Here is a 21,989-nt window from a genome sequence, read left to right as displayed (position 1 = left end):
TTTCATTTCAAATTATGCAATCTGAATCATCTATTTGTAAATAGTATTTTCAACTCCTAGTTACAACTCATAATGACACTTTCATTAATGTGAAGAAAACTTGTTTTTTTAACTGCACTTAACTTAAAAGCACAAAGTAATAAGGCTGACTTAAAGGAACGGGTCAGGATATAAATATGAATGTACCTTCTCTTTCTTTTGTGTGTAGTTAGTCAGCCCTCATCTAAAATGTTCCCACACAAACATTACAGCCTCAGACTTCAGTATTGATTTTTTTTATTTTATTTTATATAAATCATAATGAAAGGGAACAGTTCACTGCATTTTTGATGAAAGAATGTTTGGTTTTGTTGTCACTTTTCTGTGTTGCTCTAAAAGTGACATGTTTGAATCTTCAGAGACAATGACTGCTGACTGACATCTTCTCCTTATGTTTTACATGTTTGTGGTGTATTTTACAGGAGGAACATAAGGTTTGGATCCAACTTGCTTTACGTCTTGCCGCCTCTCATATTTAAACTTACCTTCTTTCCTTTTGACTCACGGTTTCGATTCTGTTCTGTGGGTGCTGTTACCTAACACTAAACCTTTCTCCCCCAAGGTGTCTAACAATCAGTCTTTTCATTTGACATCTTCATCTCTTTGATCTTATGTAATGTTTTTTCTGTAGCTCCTCTCTTTCTATCTGAGGTTCATCCTGATGCTGGCCATTCCTGACCTTAAACAGAGACAACTGTACCCTCCACACCCATAAGATAAGCGGCACACACAGTCCCAAAGTCAAGATATACATTTAAAGTCAAATAGAAGACGTGTTACAAAAAAATGGCCTAAGCACCTTTTTAAACATTGTAAAAGGAATGATACTGGGCTTCCCTGGTGGTTCGGGGAGCAAGTTTTTAATTCAAGAAAGGCATACAAATTTCTATGTCAGAGGTGGCATGCTGGAACATTTTTTCCTTCAGTAGCAAAAGTCTCCTGGCTAGAAAAGTGGCAGATGATATAACGCCACAATAGAACAATTTTTGTTTTTTTGTGTGCTGACTACACAAATAAATAGACTCCTGGTGGTAATTTTGTTGAAGAATGTTGTAGCACCTTACATTGTAAATGGTGTAATATCATTTCTATAACTGCTGTAACTACTTTCGCCCTAGGTGAGTGAAGGTTCCAGTAGGTCATTGAGTAATGGCCCAATTAAAGCAGTGCTTATCAAAGGAGACCCTTTGTCCAATTTTCTCCTCCCCCGTAAAACGCTCATAAACCCACCCATGACCTGCACAGTCATGAGGGACCATGTAGTACCTAAGGTTTTGAACCTGCATAGTTTACCTTCGCAACCCATGGCCTCAGCTCACTTTTAGCCCTTATGGGGCCCACATGTACATGTGGGCTGGGAAGATAGTGGTATGTAAAAGCCATACATTTCTCAAACTCCAAAACCCACAAAATTTTGAACTGTACAGCTTTTAAACATTTAAAAGGGAACTAATCAGTATCTTTATACTACCAGAGGAAAACACAGAAAATTATCACCTGACTCTGCAATCACCCGCAGCTCTTTTACCACATTTCAGCTCCATTGGTTTGGTTTTCTGGCCTGCTGTTTTGATCTAGTGTCACTGCTGCATTTAGCAGCTAAAGAGACAAGTATTTTTCTTAGGAATTGGTGAACCAAACCAGAGCTAGAAAGGGAGTGAATATTGGACTTACATTTATCAATTGCACAAACTCAACTATGTTTACTAATTTGTAAATAGGTGTTTGCTAACACACTCACCATGTCATCTATATAAAAGGATAACACGTCAGTGTTGTGTTTACAACAAAGTGGCCTGAAATCAGTAGCAGTAATGATGGGTTATGAGGACTGTTTCTGAAAAACTTATTATTAGTATTTTTCAACATGAATAAATACAAGAGCAGGTTTTGAATGAAAGGTGTGCCACAACTTGTTACTGAGAATTTGATATAATCCAAGTCTGAGTAGAAATGGCTCAAAATATCAGTTCACATAAACACAGTTTAGTTTTATTTTTATACACTTCAAATCAATGCTGGCCCGAGTCTTTATGGTCAAGATTGTTGTTTGTCTTTGTCAGGCAGATTTTATATGCATTTGGGTTTGGGTTTGGGTTGCTTTTTGTATGTGTGTTTTATCTCTTTCTGTCCACCTAAACATGATCTGGACACGTGGACCTCCAGGCCAAAAGTGAATGTCTAACCCTGAGCTTTATTTTCTAGTGATGCAGTTTCCTCTGTATACACAGCAGTTCTTCATTCCTCTTGGCTTACTGCAGACTGTACACTCACCTCTGGCTGCATATTACATAACATAAAATGTTCATCATATTTTCCTTCAGACCATGAAAGGATTATTATACAACAGTGCAAATGAGACATGCTGCATTGTACAGTTTTGTGTATTAAATGGTTAATAGCTGGATTTAGAAAGGTAAGCAGTGATTTAGGAGATAAAATTTTGCGTAACATGCATGGTTGTTATCTTACCCAAAGTCAGATGGAGCTCAGTCTCTGTGTGTCCAGTCTCTGGTATAGCATAAAGACAGAAGGCAGAAGGTAGTTGTTAATTTAGCTGTTAGCCTGGATATCTAAAAACTGGGCAAATGCATCTGCAAAGCAGAGGTGACCAACCTTTGCTAACATACCCAGCCAGTCGAAGTAGACTGTTGGCTGTTTATAGAGCTATAGGCTAGCATTCTGCTAACCTCTTCCACTCCTTGTGCTAAACCAGGCTAAACATATACTAGAACAACCTGTACTGGACACATAGAGTTTGTATTTATTTTGTAATCTGATTCAGCAACAAGCATACAGTATTTTCAAAATGTTGGGCTGGTCTCTTAAATTTAGGGATAAGGTTGAGGTGTTTGATCATAAACCTCCAGTTAAACAACTGAATACGACAAGCTTTTACACACAGAAAACTAACAGCCAAACTCAAGCTCTACATAGCAGCTTGAGTTTCTATGAGTGAAAAGTTGACTCTGGGTATTGTTGGGCCATTCCAACTTCAGACTACAGTTTATTTTTAGTTTTATGCCCCTCTACTTAATCTTTTCATGGTGGGTCTATGCATTTCTCTCTTTTCTTGCACAGAGCGCTGTATTCACACTTAAACACACTGTGCTTGTTTTGCAAAAGTTTTTCAGATCGGCTGTTCATTTCATTTCTGTCTCCACCCTGAAATTCCATAAGGATCTTCTCTTCTGTTTACCGTCTTGTTCAATTACTGCTCACTAACATACATTAGTATCAGTGACTGTAACATCTAAACTGTTTTTTCTTCCAGGACCACAACCGAGCAGAGTACGAGTTCCGGGTCATGCAAAAGACAATGAGACTGGAACATTCAACCCCGAAGGTAAAAATAATTGATATGATAAAATTGATTTAGCAATCTTTCATGACAGGCTTTTATTGTTGATGTATCTAAGATATTATGAAAATATGTAGTAGAAAAGAACATTTTTTTCTTGATCTTTATCACCCTCTCACTGTACTGATCTTACACTTGCTGTTGTGGATTTTGTGTTTTTACTTTATACATTACTCATCTAATAATTGTCTATGATACTTTTCGTACCTGATTGTCATTATACATACTATGACACTACTATCCCAATACCTGCTACTTACTGAACTCTGAACCATGTTTTATTTGTAACATAATTTCTTACTTCATTGATATAACTAATACTTCTGAGTATTATTTCATTTGATCCATTTGGAGATTGATTGCTGATTAGTTAAATATAAATGGTAGCTCCTTTTCAGTACAAATCACTTGAGACAAGCTTTTGATAAAGGATTATCTGAACTAATCCAGTTATATCAATTAAGGTCTAATGAAGATGGTATGTTTCTCTAAAATGAAGTGTCACTTAATCAATTTTACGTAGTATCAAATAATTTACATCATTTAAAAGTTCGTATTAGTTGTAGATGTTTGCCTTAGTACTGTATCTGCATTTGACACCTGTAATTTACATGACTTTTTTTCTTAACCTTGCCATTAGCTTTAAATCTATTTCATTTTTAGGCAGGCATTGGTTTGTTATCAAAAATAAAAAATAAAATTAAAAAAACCCTGCTCCACAGCACTACTAGAGGTCAAAAACTCCAAAAACTCGACAGGGAACCTTTATACAAGAGATGCTGATGTCTCAAATGCTGGAGTTACCTTGAACACTCAAACAAAGTGACTTCCTGCTACCAGCTGCATTATTGTATTACTGTGCAACAATAACGTAACTTTAACACAATGGTTGTTATAGTTTCAAATCTGTGCATGTTGATTTTCTTAACACACTGAAACTGGTGGTTGCCTGGAAATCAGAATAAAAAATGTGAAATACAGCAGCCTGTTGCACCAACTGAACTTTAGTTTGATTGTTCAAGCTAACTGCTAAGTGGTAACTATTTAGTTTCACACTAAAGTCACCACTTTATTCAGCTGCACCATATCTGCTCATACTATTAGTAAACAAAGTCAATTGTAATGAAAACAATGTTGTAGTGTGACATTTCTTCCAGTACTTCACTGGGGATTTTTTGGGATAGAAGGCCACTGGCAACTAGTTATGAAAATTAAAAATAAGAAAGAATCCATTTATCTAAGCACTGTTTCTCTTGTGTCAGCAAATGTTTTGGCTGAAGGCTTCCTACTGAGCTTGTTACACCAATTAACCTGTAGGTTGCATACTAATGAGAGTGTTAAATTGTTTTAAAAAATCTTCAGTTTCAGGTTATTTCATTTGATCACCACATCAGAAATTAGAAATAGCTTTTTTACAATCTTCTATAAATCATTATTACGATAGGTTGAAATACTGAGTCCTTCACTTGCTGACTTCTTTAACATAAAGTAAAGTAACAGTCAAGAAACAAACACTGTTCATCAGCAGCTTGGAGCTTCCAGGAAACACACAATTGGCACTGTCTCATGGAGGAACAAAATGCAACGGCAGCTTCGTTGGCATTTTAAAGTGCCGATGAAGCACTGAAACATGTTTGTTTGTACGTAGTAAAAAGCCCTTCTGGAAAACTCCTGACTAGGTTCAGAGTTGAGCATGTTCATGTTGATTATCAGCCTTTTCCCTTTTGTCTTGTAGCAAGGTCACGTCTTCCTCTTCATCAAATACACAAGAGGACACATTTACCCACACATACACAGCGGCTTGGGCTTTCTGACCCAATTCTCAGTAGGCTTGAAAGTGACACGATAGCTTAAAGCGGAATTAGCTGTGCTACACTGGAGCCACATAGTGTGTGTGTATATGTTTATGGTGTACGTGCTATGTGCATCTGTGTGCCTAGGGCATAAAGAGCTGCCACTGACAGGAACACTGTCATGAGGCGGTGGCAGCAGAAACACACATGCAATATTAACATACACACAGCTCTAACACACAGCTATAGATTAAATTAATATTACAGATTTGCTGTGTACTTTGTCCCTCACATAACTATCTGTGTGTGTGTGTGTGTGTGTGTGTGTGTGTGTGTGTGTGTGTGTGTGTGTGTGTGTGCGTGTGTGTGCGTGTGTGTGTGTGTGTGTGTGTGTGTGTGTGTGTGTGTGTGTGTGTGTGTGTGTGTCTGTCTGTCTGTGTGTGTGTGTGTGTCTGTGTGGTTTAGGGTGAGAAGGTGAAGCTTACATGCACAGACAGACTACCCGCTTACCTGACCACTGTGGTCATGATGGCCTTCCTGGTGAGTCTCAACACCCTCTCTCCAGTGTTATATCACCAGACTTTGGATTTCTACCACAGTTATGACATCTGAAGTAATAATATAATTTTTAATCACCCTGAGATAACTCCAGATTCAGACAACACAGCAATGAAGGGAGAGCATGGCTCTAGTTCAAATGTTTTCTTTGAATTTGCAAGGAAAAATTACACAGCAAAACTTCCACATAGATTTTAAGATTTTGACTTTCAAATGAGGTGATTACACAATATAAATGAAAACAGACATGAAAAGTTTATCTTACTAGCTAACAATTAGCTATGTATTTCATTTATTTTTTTTCCTTTGGTTTATAGGGCAGGGTTCTGTTAGCTGGTTCTATTTTTGATTTGGTTCCTGGTTCCAAAATACCTGAATATACCAAGTCCCAACGCTAACAAACCTCTTGTCTAGCCTTTTATCTCTCCTTTTTCTTTTTTTCTTAGCAAAAATCAATATAGAAAACATTGTCTCACTTTTAGCTAGTGATGACATCACTTTTGCTGGTTAAAAACAAACATTACCAGCTGCAGATAATACCAACTGTAACGTTTTGTTACACAACGTTTGCAATTCAGTAAAGACTAAAACGCAACTTTTGGCTGTCTTTGGGAGTTAATGTGTTCTGTGCGAGCCAGTGTCTTTAATTGGCCAAAAAATGTTTGAGAGGAGGTTTCTTTCTGTAACACCATTTAACAGATGATAGTGTGTTCTGTAGCTCAACAAGACCAACAGAGAGGTGGCTCGTCTCTAGAAAATGATTTAGCTCACTGTATCACATTAATATTTGCAGCAAGTAGCTTTGTAAAAGTGGATGTGTAGGTAGTAGTAGGTTAAAGCTGTTAATTAAATGTGGCAAATACATTTAATCAACATGTCATATTTTGCACTGTTCATCTCATCTTCAGGTTGATGCACTTGCATAAGTTAAAGCTAACCCCTCATTAAGGGATTCAAAACTATTCATACTTGACAAGTGCATTTGATGTTGGTTTCAGATTAGATAAAATGCTTTTGAACCCCAGCCCTATTTATGATACACCAACAATATGAATGTAGCCATATGAACAGCAAGAAGTAGCCACTACAGATTTCACTTTTTGTTGCAAAAAAAAAGTTTTTTTTAATTTTATAAATTAAAAAACCTACATACAAACTTTTACATAAATGTAATACATCTATAATGCATCTTACATTGTATAAGCCCATTGCTGTTACACAATGAGGATTGTTGTAGAAGTGTCTGTGGCCATGAAACTGCTGATGTCAACCCGATGCATACCAATGTCTTTAAAATCTGACCCACCTGAGCCTTATGGCCAAACTTGAAGCCCAATCATGTTCCAAACCAATGTTATATTTTATTATTCCTTCTTCAGTGAGAGATAGATGGGTGTAAAAGGCTTTCTCACAAATGGAAATAAATCATCGGGTCCCGATCATAATATGTATTAGGCCTACAGTGAAGAAGGAACAGCAAAACACAAGTATCCTCTGATAGACAAAAACCATTTCTCTGAAGTTACATTTTTGCACTGATTCAACAAATTCAGAAGATAATGGACTCTCTTTTCCAAATACACATATTACACACATGGATATAGCCGAAGAGAGAGAGACAGAGAAACAGAGGTAGCTATTTCTTAATAAATTACACTTTAAAAAGGAAACACCAAAAGTAAATCTGAACCAAGCCAAACATTTACAAAATGGTCCAAAACTGACCCAATCCCAATTTGTCAGGAGTTGTTGGGCTTGGGTTGAATAGCAGAAAGCTACTTTGTAGCAACATTTAGTCGATGCAGGCTAAGGTGGGTAATGATGCATTACCAGAATAGCAGTCCTTGTTATTTTCATTGAACACCTGTAAACACGTATGGCATGTTTCAACTATCACAGTATAATTCTTTGAGACCTTGTCTGATTGTTCAGATTGAAATAAATGCAATAAAGTTTTAGGGGTGAATGTCTTGGAATTATAATTGCCAGTATCAAAATAGGGAGTAAATCCAACAGACTTTTCAACATGTGTCACCTACACAGAGTCTTTACACACATTAACATACATCTTCCTTGCTTTGATTGTTTTGTCAAATTATCAGCAGATTGTCAGATTTGGTGTTCCTCCTTCTCCTTACTTTTAGATTGTTGTGACATTTGCCATTGTCTTCGGGGTCATCCTGTACCGGATTAGTATTAAGGCAGCCCTGCACATGAGTACCTACCCTGCAGCAAGGTCCAACATCAGAGCCACTGTCAAAACCACCGCCGCCATCATCAACCTCATCATCATCATCATCTTAGATGAAATCTACGGCGCCATCGCCCGCTGGCTCACCACACTGGGTGAGGCACATTTCACTAAAGGCATGACTGATACTCAAACCAAACATCAGTTTCTGACTACAGATTAACTGCATCAGAGGCTCTTTTATACCAAGCAAAAGTGTTTGTGGGAAAAGAGAAAATATTAAAACATAAAGCTCATATCTTTGTTTGATGTATGATACACAAATGTGAAAGTTCTCAGTTTTCCTGTGCTCATCTAAAATCTGAATTTAAGAAATAAAATAAAACAAGAAACAAACACACTATACCTCACCAGGTGACGTTTGCTCTTGTTATTGTTATTTACACCTACAACAAAATGCTGTATACTACAGCACAGTAGTATTGTCCAGTCTGTTGGTCTTTTTTTTTTCTTTTTATCGTTCAGATCATTATAAACAGTGGGAAATAATGGAAATGCTGTCAATATTTTCATTTCATTTCAAGAATCCTTGAATGCAGGGATAGATTCATGATTTTTTTAAATTTCATTTTCCTGAGCAGCTGCTGCACCTGTATTATTATGATCCTTATAAGATTCATATTTTCAATGTGATTTTCTTGCTGAACCCATGCAGTGTATATGCAATTTAGCTAATCAAACCACAGGACCTACAAAACATTTTAGCATAACATTTTTTGAAACAAACTTTCTTAAGGCCCTTGCAACATAGTAAAACACATCTGGACAGCATCATGACATTACATTAGTGAAACATATGACAATATTAAAACAGTATTGTTAGGAAGAAATCAAGATAAGTACATTAACAGTCGCCACCCATGACAAAACCATTTTTTTTTAAATGCTGCTCTTGGTAGAAAGCTGGATTTTAAATTACTTTTGTCAATGGTGGAGTGGCTGTCTGAATCCACTCCAAACCTCCCCATACAACAGATCAATAGGCCTACAGACAAATTAGTACAGGATGCTGCACATGTTGTTGCAGCACCCTCAGCACCCCTACTTCTTGCAGCTCTGGTTGAGTGATGTCTTAGTGTGGGAACTCCATACATGCATCACACATAAAGAATCAGCTGTTATTATAATTAAAAACTTTCATCATTAGTCCCAGTTGCTTTTGACATGTTGCACACTAATTTTTGGAGGCAGAGGGTTGAGTAATGGGAATTGCACCCCAATGTGTGTCTTTGGCCACAGGTCTTTTGGCTTTCCTTTATAAATATGCTTAATTGAAATTGTGACAGAAATTAAAAACTGAAAATACACAAATGGCTCATGATGGGAATTGCAGCGAGACATCTAGAAAAGTAAAGACTCTCAGTGCCACTTTGTTAAGTTTACTGACAGTTCATGTGTATGTGAGATAATAAAGTCAAATGTCTCTTTTTCAGAGGTTCCAAAGACAGACAAGAGCTTTGAAGAGCGCCTCATCTTCAAAACTTTTATCTTAAAGTTTGTCAATGCCTTCACACCCATTGTCTATTTGGCATTTTTCAGGGGCAGGTAAAAGAATGACTTCTCATTGCTTTCTTTTTTGTACATTGTTATGCTATACCACTTAAATCAAATCTCTGTGGGTTAGTATTAATGCAAATACTTTGGTCTGTTGCTGCTATCAACTGCTATTTGGCAAACTTTTATCCAAAACACTCTACTATGAGTATGTTTTACTGTGTAGTGTATACAGTGAACACGATCTTAATGTACACTACCTCCTTTCATCATCTGAATTACAACATGTGATGGTTGTGTTTGGTCCACAGGCTTGTTGGGCGGCCTGGAAACTACTTGTATGTTGTTGGATCATACAGAATGGAAGAGGTAATTCTATACTATACACAGTTTCACTTAGGTTTAGGTTGTTGATATTCCATATTTTCTTGATGTCAACAAACCCCATGAAAAGTCTAAAACCAACTACTTTAGTCTGTGTCTCAGTAGTTTCCCACTTTCATACCCTGTCTGTGACCCTTAGCCCCAAGCCCATTGTTTCCTAGTAAAGACATAACCCATGCCTGCTTTTAGTCATCAACAGTTCTTTATTTTCTGGATGTGTTTCCTATTATTTTAAGGCCGCTAGTGCGTAGCCTCTTTTAAAAAAAAATTGGTTCTGATCCAACTGTCCTCAGCAACTATAGACCAATTTCTAAGCCTCCCTTTATATCAAAAATCCTATAGAAAACTGTCTCAAATCAACTGCTGGAAGTATTGATCAATAACAATATTTTTAGAGAAATTTCAAGGAGGTTTCAGATAGCAACACAGCACAAGACTGCACTTGTAAGAGTTGTCAGTGATATCTTAATGAAGGTTGATGCAGGTTAATACTTGATAATGGTGTTGCTTGATCTTAGTGCCGCGTTCGACAGGGTGGATCATACCATTATTATTGAAAGGTTGAGAATATGGACTGGTATTTCTGGGTCTGCCCTTTAGTGGTTCTTCTCATACTTTTCTAATAGAAAATTCATTGTGTCTTTTGATTTCTTCACCTCCTCTCAAACAGTGTGTAGGTATGGGTTGCTGCAGGGCTCCATTCCAGGACCAATTTTATTTTCTCTTGATTTACTACCTTTGGACCAAATGATTAAACAGCAGGATATTTTATTTCATTTCTATACAGGTGATACACAGCTGTATTTGTCCGGCAAACCATCTGAATCAGCTACGTTATCTTCCCCACATAATTGCCTCGCTGCAGTCAAGAACTGTATGGCAGTACATTTTTTTCAGCTTACCTCCTCCAAAACAGAAAATCCTTACTATAGACTCTGAGTTCCCTTACGGCCAAGATTTGCCTGCTCTTGGATCTCCAGCTCAACATGTGGTACCAACTGTTAAAAACCTTATTATTATTATTATTAGACCAGAACCTCACTCTCGAATCCCATGTTAAAAGGCTAGATTAGTCATGTTTCTTCCACTTCAGAAATCTAACTAGAATTAAATCATTTTTTTCTTTTGATGATCTTCAAAGAGTGATTTGTGCTTTTACTACTTCTAATTTGAATTGTTGTAATGCAGTGTTGGCCTAAAGGCCTAAAGATGATTGCAAATCTTCAGCGTACCCAAACTGCACCTGCCAGATTTTTAACCAAATCACGAAAGCATGATCATATCTCCCTTATTTTAGTTTCCCTTCACTGGCTGCCTGTTCGTTGTAGAATTGAATTAAAAAATTTTACTCTTGACTATTAAGGCCCTGCATGGCACTGAGCTACCTGACTGAGCATGTAAATCATTACTCACCAGCCCATAGTTTGAGATCTTCGGCTATGACCCTGTTAGTTAGTCCCCATTCAAGGGCTCTAACCCTCTGGAATAGTTTACCTGTGGAACTTTGACTAGAAAATTCACTGTCTGCTTTTAAATCTTCTCTAAAAACTTACTTTTACCCTATGGCTTTTGTTTAGTTATTATATCTGTAACTTATTTTATTTGTTACTTTTATGCTTTTTTTTATATGTCCTTCTTTGTGAAGCACATTGTAACAGTTTTTTTGAAAAGTGCTCTGTAAAATAATGTTATCATTATTATTATTAGTGTTAATAAAAATATGCGGCAGATTAATCCGTCCAGCAGGACGGTTTGCGTGGGACTGAGGCAAAATAAACTACAATGTGTGTGTTATGGTAACGAAGGAACATGTCACCCAATGCAAAAGTGTGTCTCACTGATGTGTTTTTAATTGTTTTTGGAAACAGCGGAGCTCTATGGCTCAGAGGAAGAAGACACAGTATATTAGGCTTTGAAACACACACAATACTGATTAATATGAGACATTCATTGGTGGTTTTGGTGTTTTCATGGGATAACTTGGCAATGAAACAAACAGAATATCTTTAAAGCCTCAATCTGATAATAAGTATTTTTCTTACATGATTGTAAATGGTTAACATGTAATGTACCCCTCTGGGCCAATAAATAACAAGTATGTCACCTTGTGTGTTTGGTAGCCATTGCGTCAAATGCTGTGAAGCCAGCAAGCTGGAATTATTTTCAGTATTTTGTCGGTCATTTCATTCTAACACTTTCTGTTTTGTTGGATAAGTTCTGACATTAATGGCAAGAAAATTCCATATTGTTCCATATTGGAAAAATATGTTACAAGTTACTATGGACACCTGCTGTCAGTCCTGATGATCAGCTCTGAGAAGCAAATCTGATTGGCCCACAGTCCCAAATTGGTGTGCTCCACATTGACTATTAGTCAGTTAAGTTTAAAATGTAGTTTGGGTTGTAATACATTTTCATGAGTTTCTACTTTTGAGAACACATACATAGCAATGTGCATCTTCGTTTTAATTTTCAAACATGAATATTAAAGAAGGATCTTTTAATTTTAATTTTGTAGTACATTGTGGACACAGATGGTCAATGTAATTAGAATTTTGATTGAATATTTTCTTTAAAAAAAGATTTGAATACCCTTATATAAAGTGGCTCAGATGTGTCTCTGCTTGGCCTTGTTTTAATGTCACTTTCCAGTCCCCAATGTCAACTTTTTAAACTTCCACTCTATCTTCTGTCTCAGTTTGATTTCCTGTCACGTTTTGACACTTCCCTCACTTTCTCTCTCCCCAGTGTGCCCATGCAGGATGCCTCATGGAGCTGTGCATCCAGTTGTGCATCACCATGCTAGGCAAGCAGCTCATCCAGAACAACCTGTTTGAGATTGGCATACCGTGAGTGCAGAACATACACTGTGCAACATGTTTAAACATAGACCGATGACACTAATACACAGAAGACAAGCTGAACTACAGTTCACAATACGTGGGTTCAGCAAGCCACAGAACAAATTATGCACACCCACTCAGTTGTACTTGCATCTGAGAGTCATCATTTAAATTCCTGTCTGGTTTTCAGACACATTAACCTGGGAACCAGAAACACCTTGCTGAACTCTGTAAGCCTGCAATTTTCTCTGTCTTGTTTCATCCTTACAGTACACTGTAACAGAAGTTTACTGTACTGCATGTTTGGTTCCTCCTCTTTATCGCACAGTCCACCAAATGCATAGTGTGCAAGCTGTGTCACAGTGATAATTCATAGACCTAAATCCAACAATAATAGACAAGCAAATGAATGTATCGCCAATTTTCTACCAATAATTCAGATGGCATGTTTCACTAAGATGTGTGAGTATCAACAAAGTTTAAAGAATATATTTTTAAATAGCACCCAATTATAATTATACCAACTTTAAAAACTAATAAAAAAAAACTAAAAACTAAACTAAAGTAAAACTAATGTTGTAAAATGCAGATAAAATTTGAAGTAAAAAATTTACTTCATTTAGGGTGAAAGGAAGGGCGGTTTAATAGGCATAGACACACATGTCCACACATCTGTCATTCTATCTGTTACTTACTGATAAGTATAGAACACAACCCTAAAAGTGAAAGTGTGATTCAAATTAAAATTAATATGATGAAAACAAATAATTTCATAAGAATTGCTCATCTGAAACATTTGGCTACTACGGAAAAACTACATTTTTTGGCTGGACCATCCACGGTCCAGTGCTTCATCCATGAATGTCCCTGACTGAGGGAGATTTGAAGTTACTCCATTCGTCCACCGGCCAAGTGTTGGAGTTCCTTTTACTTCATCAGGGGGTGTTTACAGGCAGTGTTGCTAACTTAGCGCCTTTGTCTCTACAGCACCAAGCAACAAATCTACTGACTTTTTGGACAAACCTTAGCTACTTTCCATAGAAGAGAGTCACCAGTATTGCCCCGTGAGGTTTGGTTTTCCCTCCGCAGGCACACCTCTCTATGTGCCTCATTCAACTGATCTCACGGCAGCTGACACAGGCATAAATTATCTACTAACTTTCTCTCTGAGTGATCATTTTACAAGTAAATATAGCTAAAATACAGCAAAGCTGTTGTCTTAACTTATGAGTGTGGTGATTCTATCACGTTATAAAATCAGGATTTCAGCAGAGCAGAGCAGCAGCTTGGAAATAGCTTGGAAGTGACTGCTGGTTAACATGTTGTCTTAATGGGTCACGTTTCAGTCATTTCATTTCATACTTGTTCCGTTGTCTGACAACAGAAACAGAAAAACGTGTAAATCAGAACAGCTTTATTGGGAATTCAGCTGTAGAAGCAAACAGATAAAAGGCTGAAACCGGCTGACACTAGGCAGAATGCAAATACGACTCAGTGATGTCACAAATATGCTAATCAGCGTATTACATCATCTAGTCACATGTTCTGACTTCTCCAGCAGCCTTTAGCTTAAAGCAGTTCCACAACAGTTTACAATTATGTCTTCAATTTCTCACATTGACCATACACAGTACAGCCATATACTGGGTTTTGACCTACTCTTGTTTACTGTCATGAATGAGTTCAGTTAGAGACACATTGTTGAGTTTTCTGATAAACACAGTAAAACTAACATTTGGTGTTTCTCACCAAAACACATTGGGTCTCATGCAAGAGCCACTCATATGGACAGATTTGTTCTTGTTATAAATGACACATACAATGGATTTAAGAGAACTTGCCACATTCATCAGTTTTCTCATATTTAGAATTTCTCTGAGGTTCAGATGGAATTTTTCAGAAGTCCAGACTTGTCATACTAGTCATGTACCGATATTCTGCTTTTCTCTGCAGGGGATAAAACACTCATTTGACCTGAAAGAATAATGCCTCACTCTGAATTAATTTAGAGTTTAAATATGATGCCGAAAATGAAAATACAATATATAACTAAAACAAATTTAATGCAACATAAATATTCTGCTCATTATATCATCATCATCATCATTGGTTGCCAATTTGCTGCGTTTTTTTTGTTTTGTTTTGTTTTAGAATCCCCTGAAGTGGGCCGTATCAATTTGAGCCATTGGCTCCAGCCCCAGTAATTCCCAAAGCCGGAGACGAACGTGTACTTAGAATAGCTCTCTCTGAAAAATGCTGGTCGCAAATGTACATAGCATAGCGTTGCAATCGAGGGACCTGCTGCCATCTGCAGCCCCTGCCGAGCCATATGAGGGTCTGAAGGGAAAGAATCCAGTGGTGCTTCTACAGCCGTCACAAGCACAAGTCCAAACCTTTGCGCCCTAAACTTAAAAATACTAAGTAGAGGGTTAGCAAAAAATAGCGTAAACTGCTGGGATTGATGAGTCTCCATCAGTATATATTTGAAAATTAATTTCACAGACTCTCACTCAAAGACAGGTGCTGGGGGAGGTGGGCCGCCCACATCTCATTAGACGGTGTTAACATTCTTTGTTTTATATAAATTTCATGACATAAAGAAGTCCCAAACGGTTGACTATATGTCAGTATTGGCCTTGAAAGGTTCAGAATGATTAAAAACAGTAGATGGCGTGTTGAGCCATTTTCAACCCACAAAATGTCGATCTTTATAACTTTGGAAAGAAATGTCAATAATCAACACCAGCACTGATGTGATTTATCACATTTTAGTCATATAAATTAGTTTACAGTTTAAAAAAAAAAAAATATGTTTAAGTATCCAGTACCTCTTTAGGCCAGAGCAACCTCTATAGTACAGTAGGTAGCAGGAAAATATCTGAATATCTCTGTGACTGTCACCTCCCCTTGATCACCTCTCATATTAGTTATGGGCCATTTTGTTGAAAACATTTCATAACATTTAACCTCATGTCAGACTATTTTGTCTTTATTTCTGTCGCAGTACAGCTCTACTCTGTTATTGACAGCTGTCTCCATTTAGATTTTTTTTCCGGGTCCTCTAATACAACTATTGCCACTGCTTCACAGTGTGAAATACCTTTTTTTTTTTTAAATTTTTGGTGACATTTTTGTAAGTACTACTTGCCCACAAACAAGCGGAACAGGCAGCCTCATAAGGGAAGTTTAGCTTCAACTATGCCAATGATGAAATCTCATGAACACACCTCCTCGTGAACAGGTGGTATCCATAAGACTGAAACCGGTTATTTAGGACATGTTTTGTCCAGTTAATAGAGATTAAGATCAGTTTTGGGTAAGAATTTAAAAAAAGGAAAATGTTCTTACATGAGACCCATTGTGTGTATCCTTGAAGCCTACCATACATGTGCACAGCTGTTTTCAAATCATATTGATACCTGCATCCTTTACAGATTCTTTCCTGTTTTTTGCTGAGGCATTGCTATATTTCCTTACTGGCACCGGCTGTCAGTCATTAGAATAACATTAATTGGAGTAATGTCATTTGACTTGTACAATGTATTTGCTGACCCACACTTCCAAACATTACTTTACAGCACCACTATTGGTCAAAAACTCTCCAGGGTACCTTGAAGGAGAATACTCTGATCATATTGCATGTAAAAGTAGAGTTATTAAAATCATATGAACCTAATACTCAAAACAAGAAGTAAACAGGAAAGCCCATAGTCAATAACTAACAGATGCAGAAATTCCAAAGATGTGTTTGATTTCATTAAGCGGAATCTTTACCAAGAATGTTTTTTTATGTATGTTATGAAGTTATGTTAAGAATCCAGCATACATCAGGCTCTAGGGTCCACCCCTCTAGTAACAAGGCTGAATGTGTTATTTCCACCACTGGTACAGGAAACTGAAGAAACTGCTCCGGAAGAGGAAGTCAGAGTTGGACTCAAAGCAAGAGGAGGAGCTGAACAAAACCCTGCAGCGCCACGAGAAAGACCACTTCCTGGGTCCATTTGTTGGCCTAAGCCCCGAGTACATGGAGATGAGTGAGTCTAAATACGAATACACAAACATGTAAGAAAGTGTCAGCAAGCTTAATAAATCAGTATTAAATATTTTAAATGAGAAAAAGATTTTCTGATCTCAAATATTTTAAGCATTTTAAAAAATAACCATAAAACTGCAAATATTAGTCCATTTAATATTCTCTTTCCTAATGGCACCATCCAGCTGCAGCACACATTAATTCAGCACTAGATTCCTCCTGATCCTGCCTCCACCTTACCATGGTTGTAAAAAGCATGCAGAAGACAGTGCCCTAAAACCAAGTAAAGAAGTCTCAAAAACCTTAAAATAATGGGATTCATTAGGCGTAAACGGCTGATTAGCCGATCCAGAGCCCACACAAGGGAGGCTCTCAAAGTCTGTATTTCTTCCCCTATCAATAATTGAATCTTATTGTTACAGAAGCAGAGAGTTCTACATTAGGTGTAATGTTTGTGTTATCGATACGAGGGGTACACACTGTGGTACGGTATGTTTGTGAAAAAACAGGAAAAAAAAGTACATTCAGCATTTATGCTACATTTAAATGTTTGAAATTAGTGGATCTTTTTGCTTGGTGAGAAAAGAGACCGTTGGAGTATCCTAGCTGACCTGTTGGATGGCACATGCTTGTTTTTCAGATTCAGTTGTTGAGTATATTGAATAGTCTTCTGTATTTAGTCAAGTTGTACACCAAAATAGACAACAACATTGCTAGAGTGTAAGGCAAATCACCCAGCGCTTGCAGCCTAACCCATGTAAATAATAACCAGCGACCACTGAAACATACACAACATCCACTCTTTTCTATTTTCTTGGTCTGAACATGTTACTTAAAGTTATTTAGACTTTTGACTTCATCAGTAATCTCCATTAGATTGGGCAGGAGCGACCTGTTTCATGTTTGTTACCTACACCAAGGAGGTTATGTTTCCACCCATGTTTGTTTGTTTGTTGGTTTGTTTATTGGTTTATTTATTTGTTGGCAGGATTGCACTGAACAGTAAGTCATTAACTGATTTTGCACCAAACTTGGTGGAGGGTGGGCATGGGCCAGCGAAGAACCCATTACATTTTCATGTTGATCTTGTTAAAGGGGCGGATCCAGGAATTTTTAATCAATTTCCTTAACATTGTGAGAGAGGGCATTTTTCACCTTGGCAGAGGTATGCACTCTACTGAGTGCCAGTCCAGTTTGATAATGTTACAAGTTATTTACTGTTGAAGGCTTGATAAGGGAAATGGGTCAGACTTTGTTTAATTGTTACATATGTCAAACACATTTAGTCTGATCTCATGTATGTTCACCAATGAAGTTTGAAGTTGTGCCGCACTGTTTGTCTGGCCAATTGTTCAATAGCAACAGACAGGAGTGGAAGCTCCGCACTTTTAAATGAAGTCATCTTTTTGTGTTGTTTAATTTATAATTCAGGTAACATGGTGTTAACCTAATCTCTCCTTTAAATTTCTAATTTACTCTGATTTTGTAGCAAACATACGTAGTCACATCAGTGGTTAAAAAACTGTTTTAGTGGGGGAATCATAAATTGTTAACAGTTAACTGACTATCCAGTAAGGAAATTGCTTAAAATTTGCATCCCAAATGCAAAGTATTTGAAAATGTCATTGATAATGACTTCAAAGCTGCACTAATCAATCAATATGTTTATATTAACAGAGGAACAAATGACTGTGTGATGTGAAAGGTGTCACTCATAGTGACATACCCACAGAGAATTATCACCCAACTCTGCAGTTCCCCTTAGTACTATGGGGCTTTTTAGCCTTTTGTAGGTCGTTGTTTTATTTTTACTGCTGCAGATCTTGTTTCCAGCAGTGGCAGGCGGCTGTTTCTAATAAACTACTTGCCCAGCATTAGCACAGTTAGACACTAAATAGCTAAAGAGCCAGAAACAGTTTTTGAGTGAATATTGGACTTACATTCATCAGGTGGACACATACCTGACCTTCATAATAAACGTGCTCATCTCTGGTATGTTGTATAAATGTGGGCTAAAGCCTCAGAAGTGAAATTTTAAAAAAAACATTAGAAGTAGAGCAGTACTATAAAATTATATATCCATGCTCAAACATTTTGGGCAAACCCCTCACACGAATCAACATGCAGACTGTGTCAAAACTCAAATGTAGCAGGTTAGCTACATAACACAATGAAGCAACGTAGTTAATTAGATGTTCTGTATGAATGTAATTAAGATTTCAAAAAACAAACCTTGATGACAAATATTCATTTATTCCAGAGGCATTCATTTGCTGAGATAATGAATCCAAAAATGTTCTCTCTGAGGTGACAATACTTTTTAACATTATATAAGCAGTGAAATGTCTGGTTACTGGAGAATTCTCATCATAGATCCAGAAACATGACTCCAAATGAATACTATTGTTGCTCTGTGTGCTCAGTAGGCAACTGTTGTTGACATATTAGACATAATTTTAAAAGGGGATAGATTAATAGATGTTGTATTTTTAGTTTGTTTTTAGTTTGTGCTCTCAGAGCACCGACCTGCAAATCTCCTCAGTAAAGCTCTACAGTAGCTACTCCATCCATCTTTTCAGTAGATAATCTATAAAGCTTCAGAGATACTTGGCTGAACATGTACACAACAGAAATAAAGCACTCGTCCATTTTTGATTAATTTAAACTAATGCAGTGGCAGACAGTGAATTAGCGTATTATTTGAGTCAGTGGTGCATTTAAGCATCTTTTTGGCACCACACTAATAATATCTTCAGGCAAAGGTAGCTTAATATGGAAAAACCCTTTTGTGTACTTGTTTTCACCTTTGGTAATGATAAAGAAGGTACATCGTTTTGAGCAGAATGTTTGTGGGTTAATTTTGTCTTCTAATAGGTGGTGAATTGTATAAGTATTAGTATAACATCACCTATTTGTATATTTACAAATATTTGCAAAATGGCCATAATTATATATTGTGGGGGACACATCCCCCATTGAAAGTGAAGTTATGGCTCTCTCCACATTCAATTAGACAAAAGTCTTGTTAGCCTGAAATAACTGCCCAGGGGGCATTTCCAAGATGGCTGACGAGTGGCACGACTTGCCTATAAGGACTTTATTACTATCGGTTCTGGTATTATGGTGTACTGCAGTTCTGCGTGTGGTTTGTCAAACAGCAGAAGCTGTTGCTCGACTGCTTTGGTAGGTACATCAACGTCTCTCTATTTCATTACTTTACTCTGTATTAAAAAGTGGAAAACTAGAATGTAATATGAGTGTTACGTAGGCTATATCACTGTCAATTGCAATTGTTTTTATAAAGTGTTATGAAAATTATCATTTCATGATGATTATTGTCTCACAATGTTATGCTAAATTCCTGTTGGAACGTAAGTTAGCTAACAGACATTCCATGCATTGGCTAGAATGTATGGGCTAGCCCATACATTCTGAGCATATTTCATTTGCTAGCTTTGCGGAAGGTTAGGCTCCATTAATGTTTCCATCAGTTGTTGATGGGACACTTATTATTTTCACACCTTACCAGTAATAAAACTTGGGCCAGGACATGCATGAAAAGGTCACGTTGACATCTATACGCCATTTTGCGCTGGAACTGTAATCGTGGAAATAAATAGCCTAATATTTTATTAAGAAGTGTCAGTAATTGAAGTGGAAACAAACGATTTTGGTGAATAACAGGTCTATTTGCGAGCGCTAATCAATCAACCATCACTAAGGTTAGCTATCATAGATAAGTTACTGGGAGAGTTAATTAGCAGGGGACAGGAGAAGAGATGACTGGTGAGCATCAACCATTTAAAAAACCATTTGAAAACCATAAAAATAAAAATAAAACACCACTGGTCGACCACACACACAAAAAAATGTTTCTCTGATCAAAAATTAACAATTAACTCTCCATCCCCCCCGACTGATCATAAACCCCCCCAACAGCCCAAATATAACTAAAAGCCTGCATATTGTCCATCATCTGAAAATAAGTATGTTCCACTCTCAGGCGGACCCTCAACAGCCCCTGCAGAATGGGCACAAGCTCCACACTGCCAGTACTCTGAACCCGGTTCCTGCACGTCAGCAAGATGGCCAACTTGGCAGAACCAGATAAAAAGTTCACCAATGTATGTGCTGCCTTCTTCCTAGCATAGTATTTGGTGCCAAAAACGAACAAACCAAAAGAAAAACAGTCGCAAAGACCCTGAAACCACCTTTTTAAAAGCTCAAACAGTGCCGACAGCCGAGGACACTGAACAAATAAATGTACTAGGGTCTCAATATGACAACAGAAAATACAATCCTCCCCCAGCAATGGAGCCAAATACGCTCTGTATCTGCTCTGTGTACAACCCTCTAGTGGAGGTCTGCTGTCCAATTTTCAATCGGCAGCTTGTACAGGGACCGCCAGCTGGCTTTCAGGGAAAGATCTGGACCAAAAAAAGTCAGTCCACCTCGACTCTTTCACCCCTGCCAAAGAGCGCAGGTTCAGAACCTTAACACAGATTTGGTAGACATTTTTCCCCATAGCCTGAAACTTGCCAGTGTGGGGGGTATGGGTAACTTGTTGCTCTTCTCTCCCAGGGTGTCCACAGATGTTGCTGTCACCTTCATCAGATAGTCAGTGTGGTGCTGCTAGTCTCTCTGAGATTGACTTGCAGGCTGGAAGACTGCAGTGTTTTGGTCTTTATGGGGTTGTTAAAAGACAAAGGTTCCTCAAACAACCACATGCCCGCAGTCTCATTTGTGTCACGTGCAATATTAAAAATCTGCCAAGCTGTTTATCCTGGTCTGACCGCCCAGCTCTCCTCAGCAACGGATGAGCTGTATCGAACCAGCTTGGGCCACAGTTTTACTGCAGTCTTTGCACAGTCTGAAGTCTAAATGGGGAAATTTTGGACTTGATGTTGATCAGTCCCTTCCCCCCTCTCAGCCACAGGCACGTAGAGGACTGCTGCCTGGACCCAATGCTGGCTTGACCCGAAGAAGTCCAGGATGGGTCTCTGAAGGTCCTCTATCAGGCCTCTTGGTGGTGTCAGAGCAATGTGTCTGTGCCAAAGAGTTGAGGCGACCAAATTATTGGCAGCTAAAACCCTATATGACAAGTGGAGTAGCAGCTATTTCCATTTAGACAGACGAGTACAGGCTGTGTCCTTAGCTCCCTTCCAGTTCTTTCTTTGAAAGCCCTCAGTGCCCAGAAATTCTCCTAGCACTTTCAGCCCTTCCTTCCCCCACT

The 21,989-nt window shown here is 37.8% G+C and overlaps 1 protein-coding gene across 4 annotated transcripts in view; it reads left to right on the top strand.

Annotated features, from left to right (window-relative positions):
* ano1a (anoctamin 1, calcium activated chloride channel a) overlaps window positions 1–21,989 on the top strand; it is a 97,771-nt gene that overhangs the window by 58,856 nt on the left and 16,926 nt on the right. For 3 of the 4 annotated variants that reach the window (XM_040129839.1, XM_040129835.1, XM_040129837.1), the window contains exons 14-21: window positions 462–473; window positions 3,314–3,385; window positions 5,659–5,733; window positions 7,896–8,097; window positions 9,436–9,547; window positions 9,808–9,865; window positions 12,629–12,729; window positions 16,615–16,757. In XM_040129839.1, coding sequence (XP_039985773.1) covers window positions 462–473; window positions 3,314–3,385; window positions 5,659–5,733; window positions 7,896–8,097; window positions 9,436–9,547; window positions 9,808–9,865; window positions 12,629–12,729; window positions 16,615–16,757 — 775 coding nt within the window. The remainder of the gene's footprint in view (window positions 1–461; window positions 474–3,313; window positions 3,386–5,658; window positions 5,734–7,895; window positions 8,098–9,435; window positions 9,548–9,807; window positions 9,866–12,628; window positions 12,730–16,614; window positions 16,758–21,989) is intronic. The other variant, XM_040129836.1, reaches the window with a different exon arrangement.

The sequence above is a fragment of the Xiphias gladius genome, chromosome 1 (genome assembly GCF_016859285.1).
Source record: "Xiphias gladius isolate SHS-SW01 ecotype Sanya breed wild chromosome 1, ASM1685928v1, whole genome shotgun sequence".
Classification (NCBI taxonomy): domain Eukaryota; kingdom Metazoa; phylum Chordata; class Actinopteri; order Istiophoriformes; family Xiphiidae; genus Xiphias; species Xiphias gladius.
The sequence above is the reverse complement of the archived record's forward strand: the minus strand, read 5'-3'. Positions and strand labels throughout refer to the sequence as shown.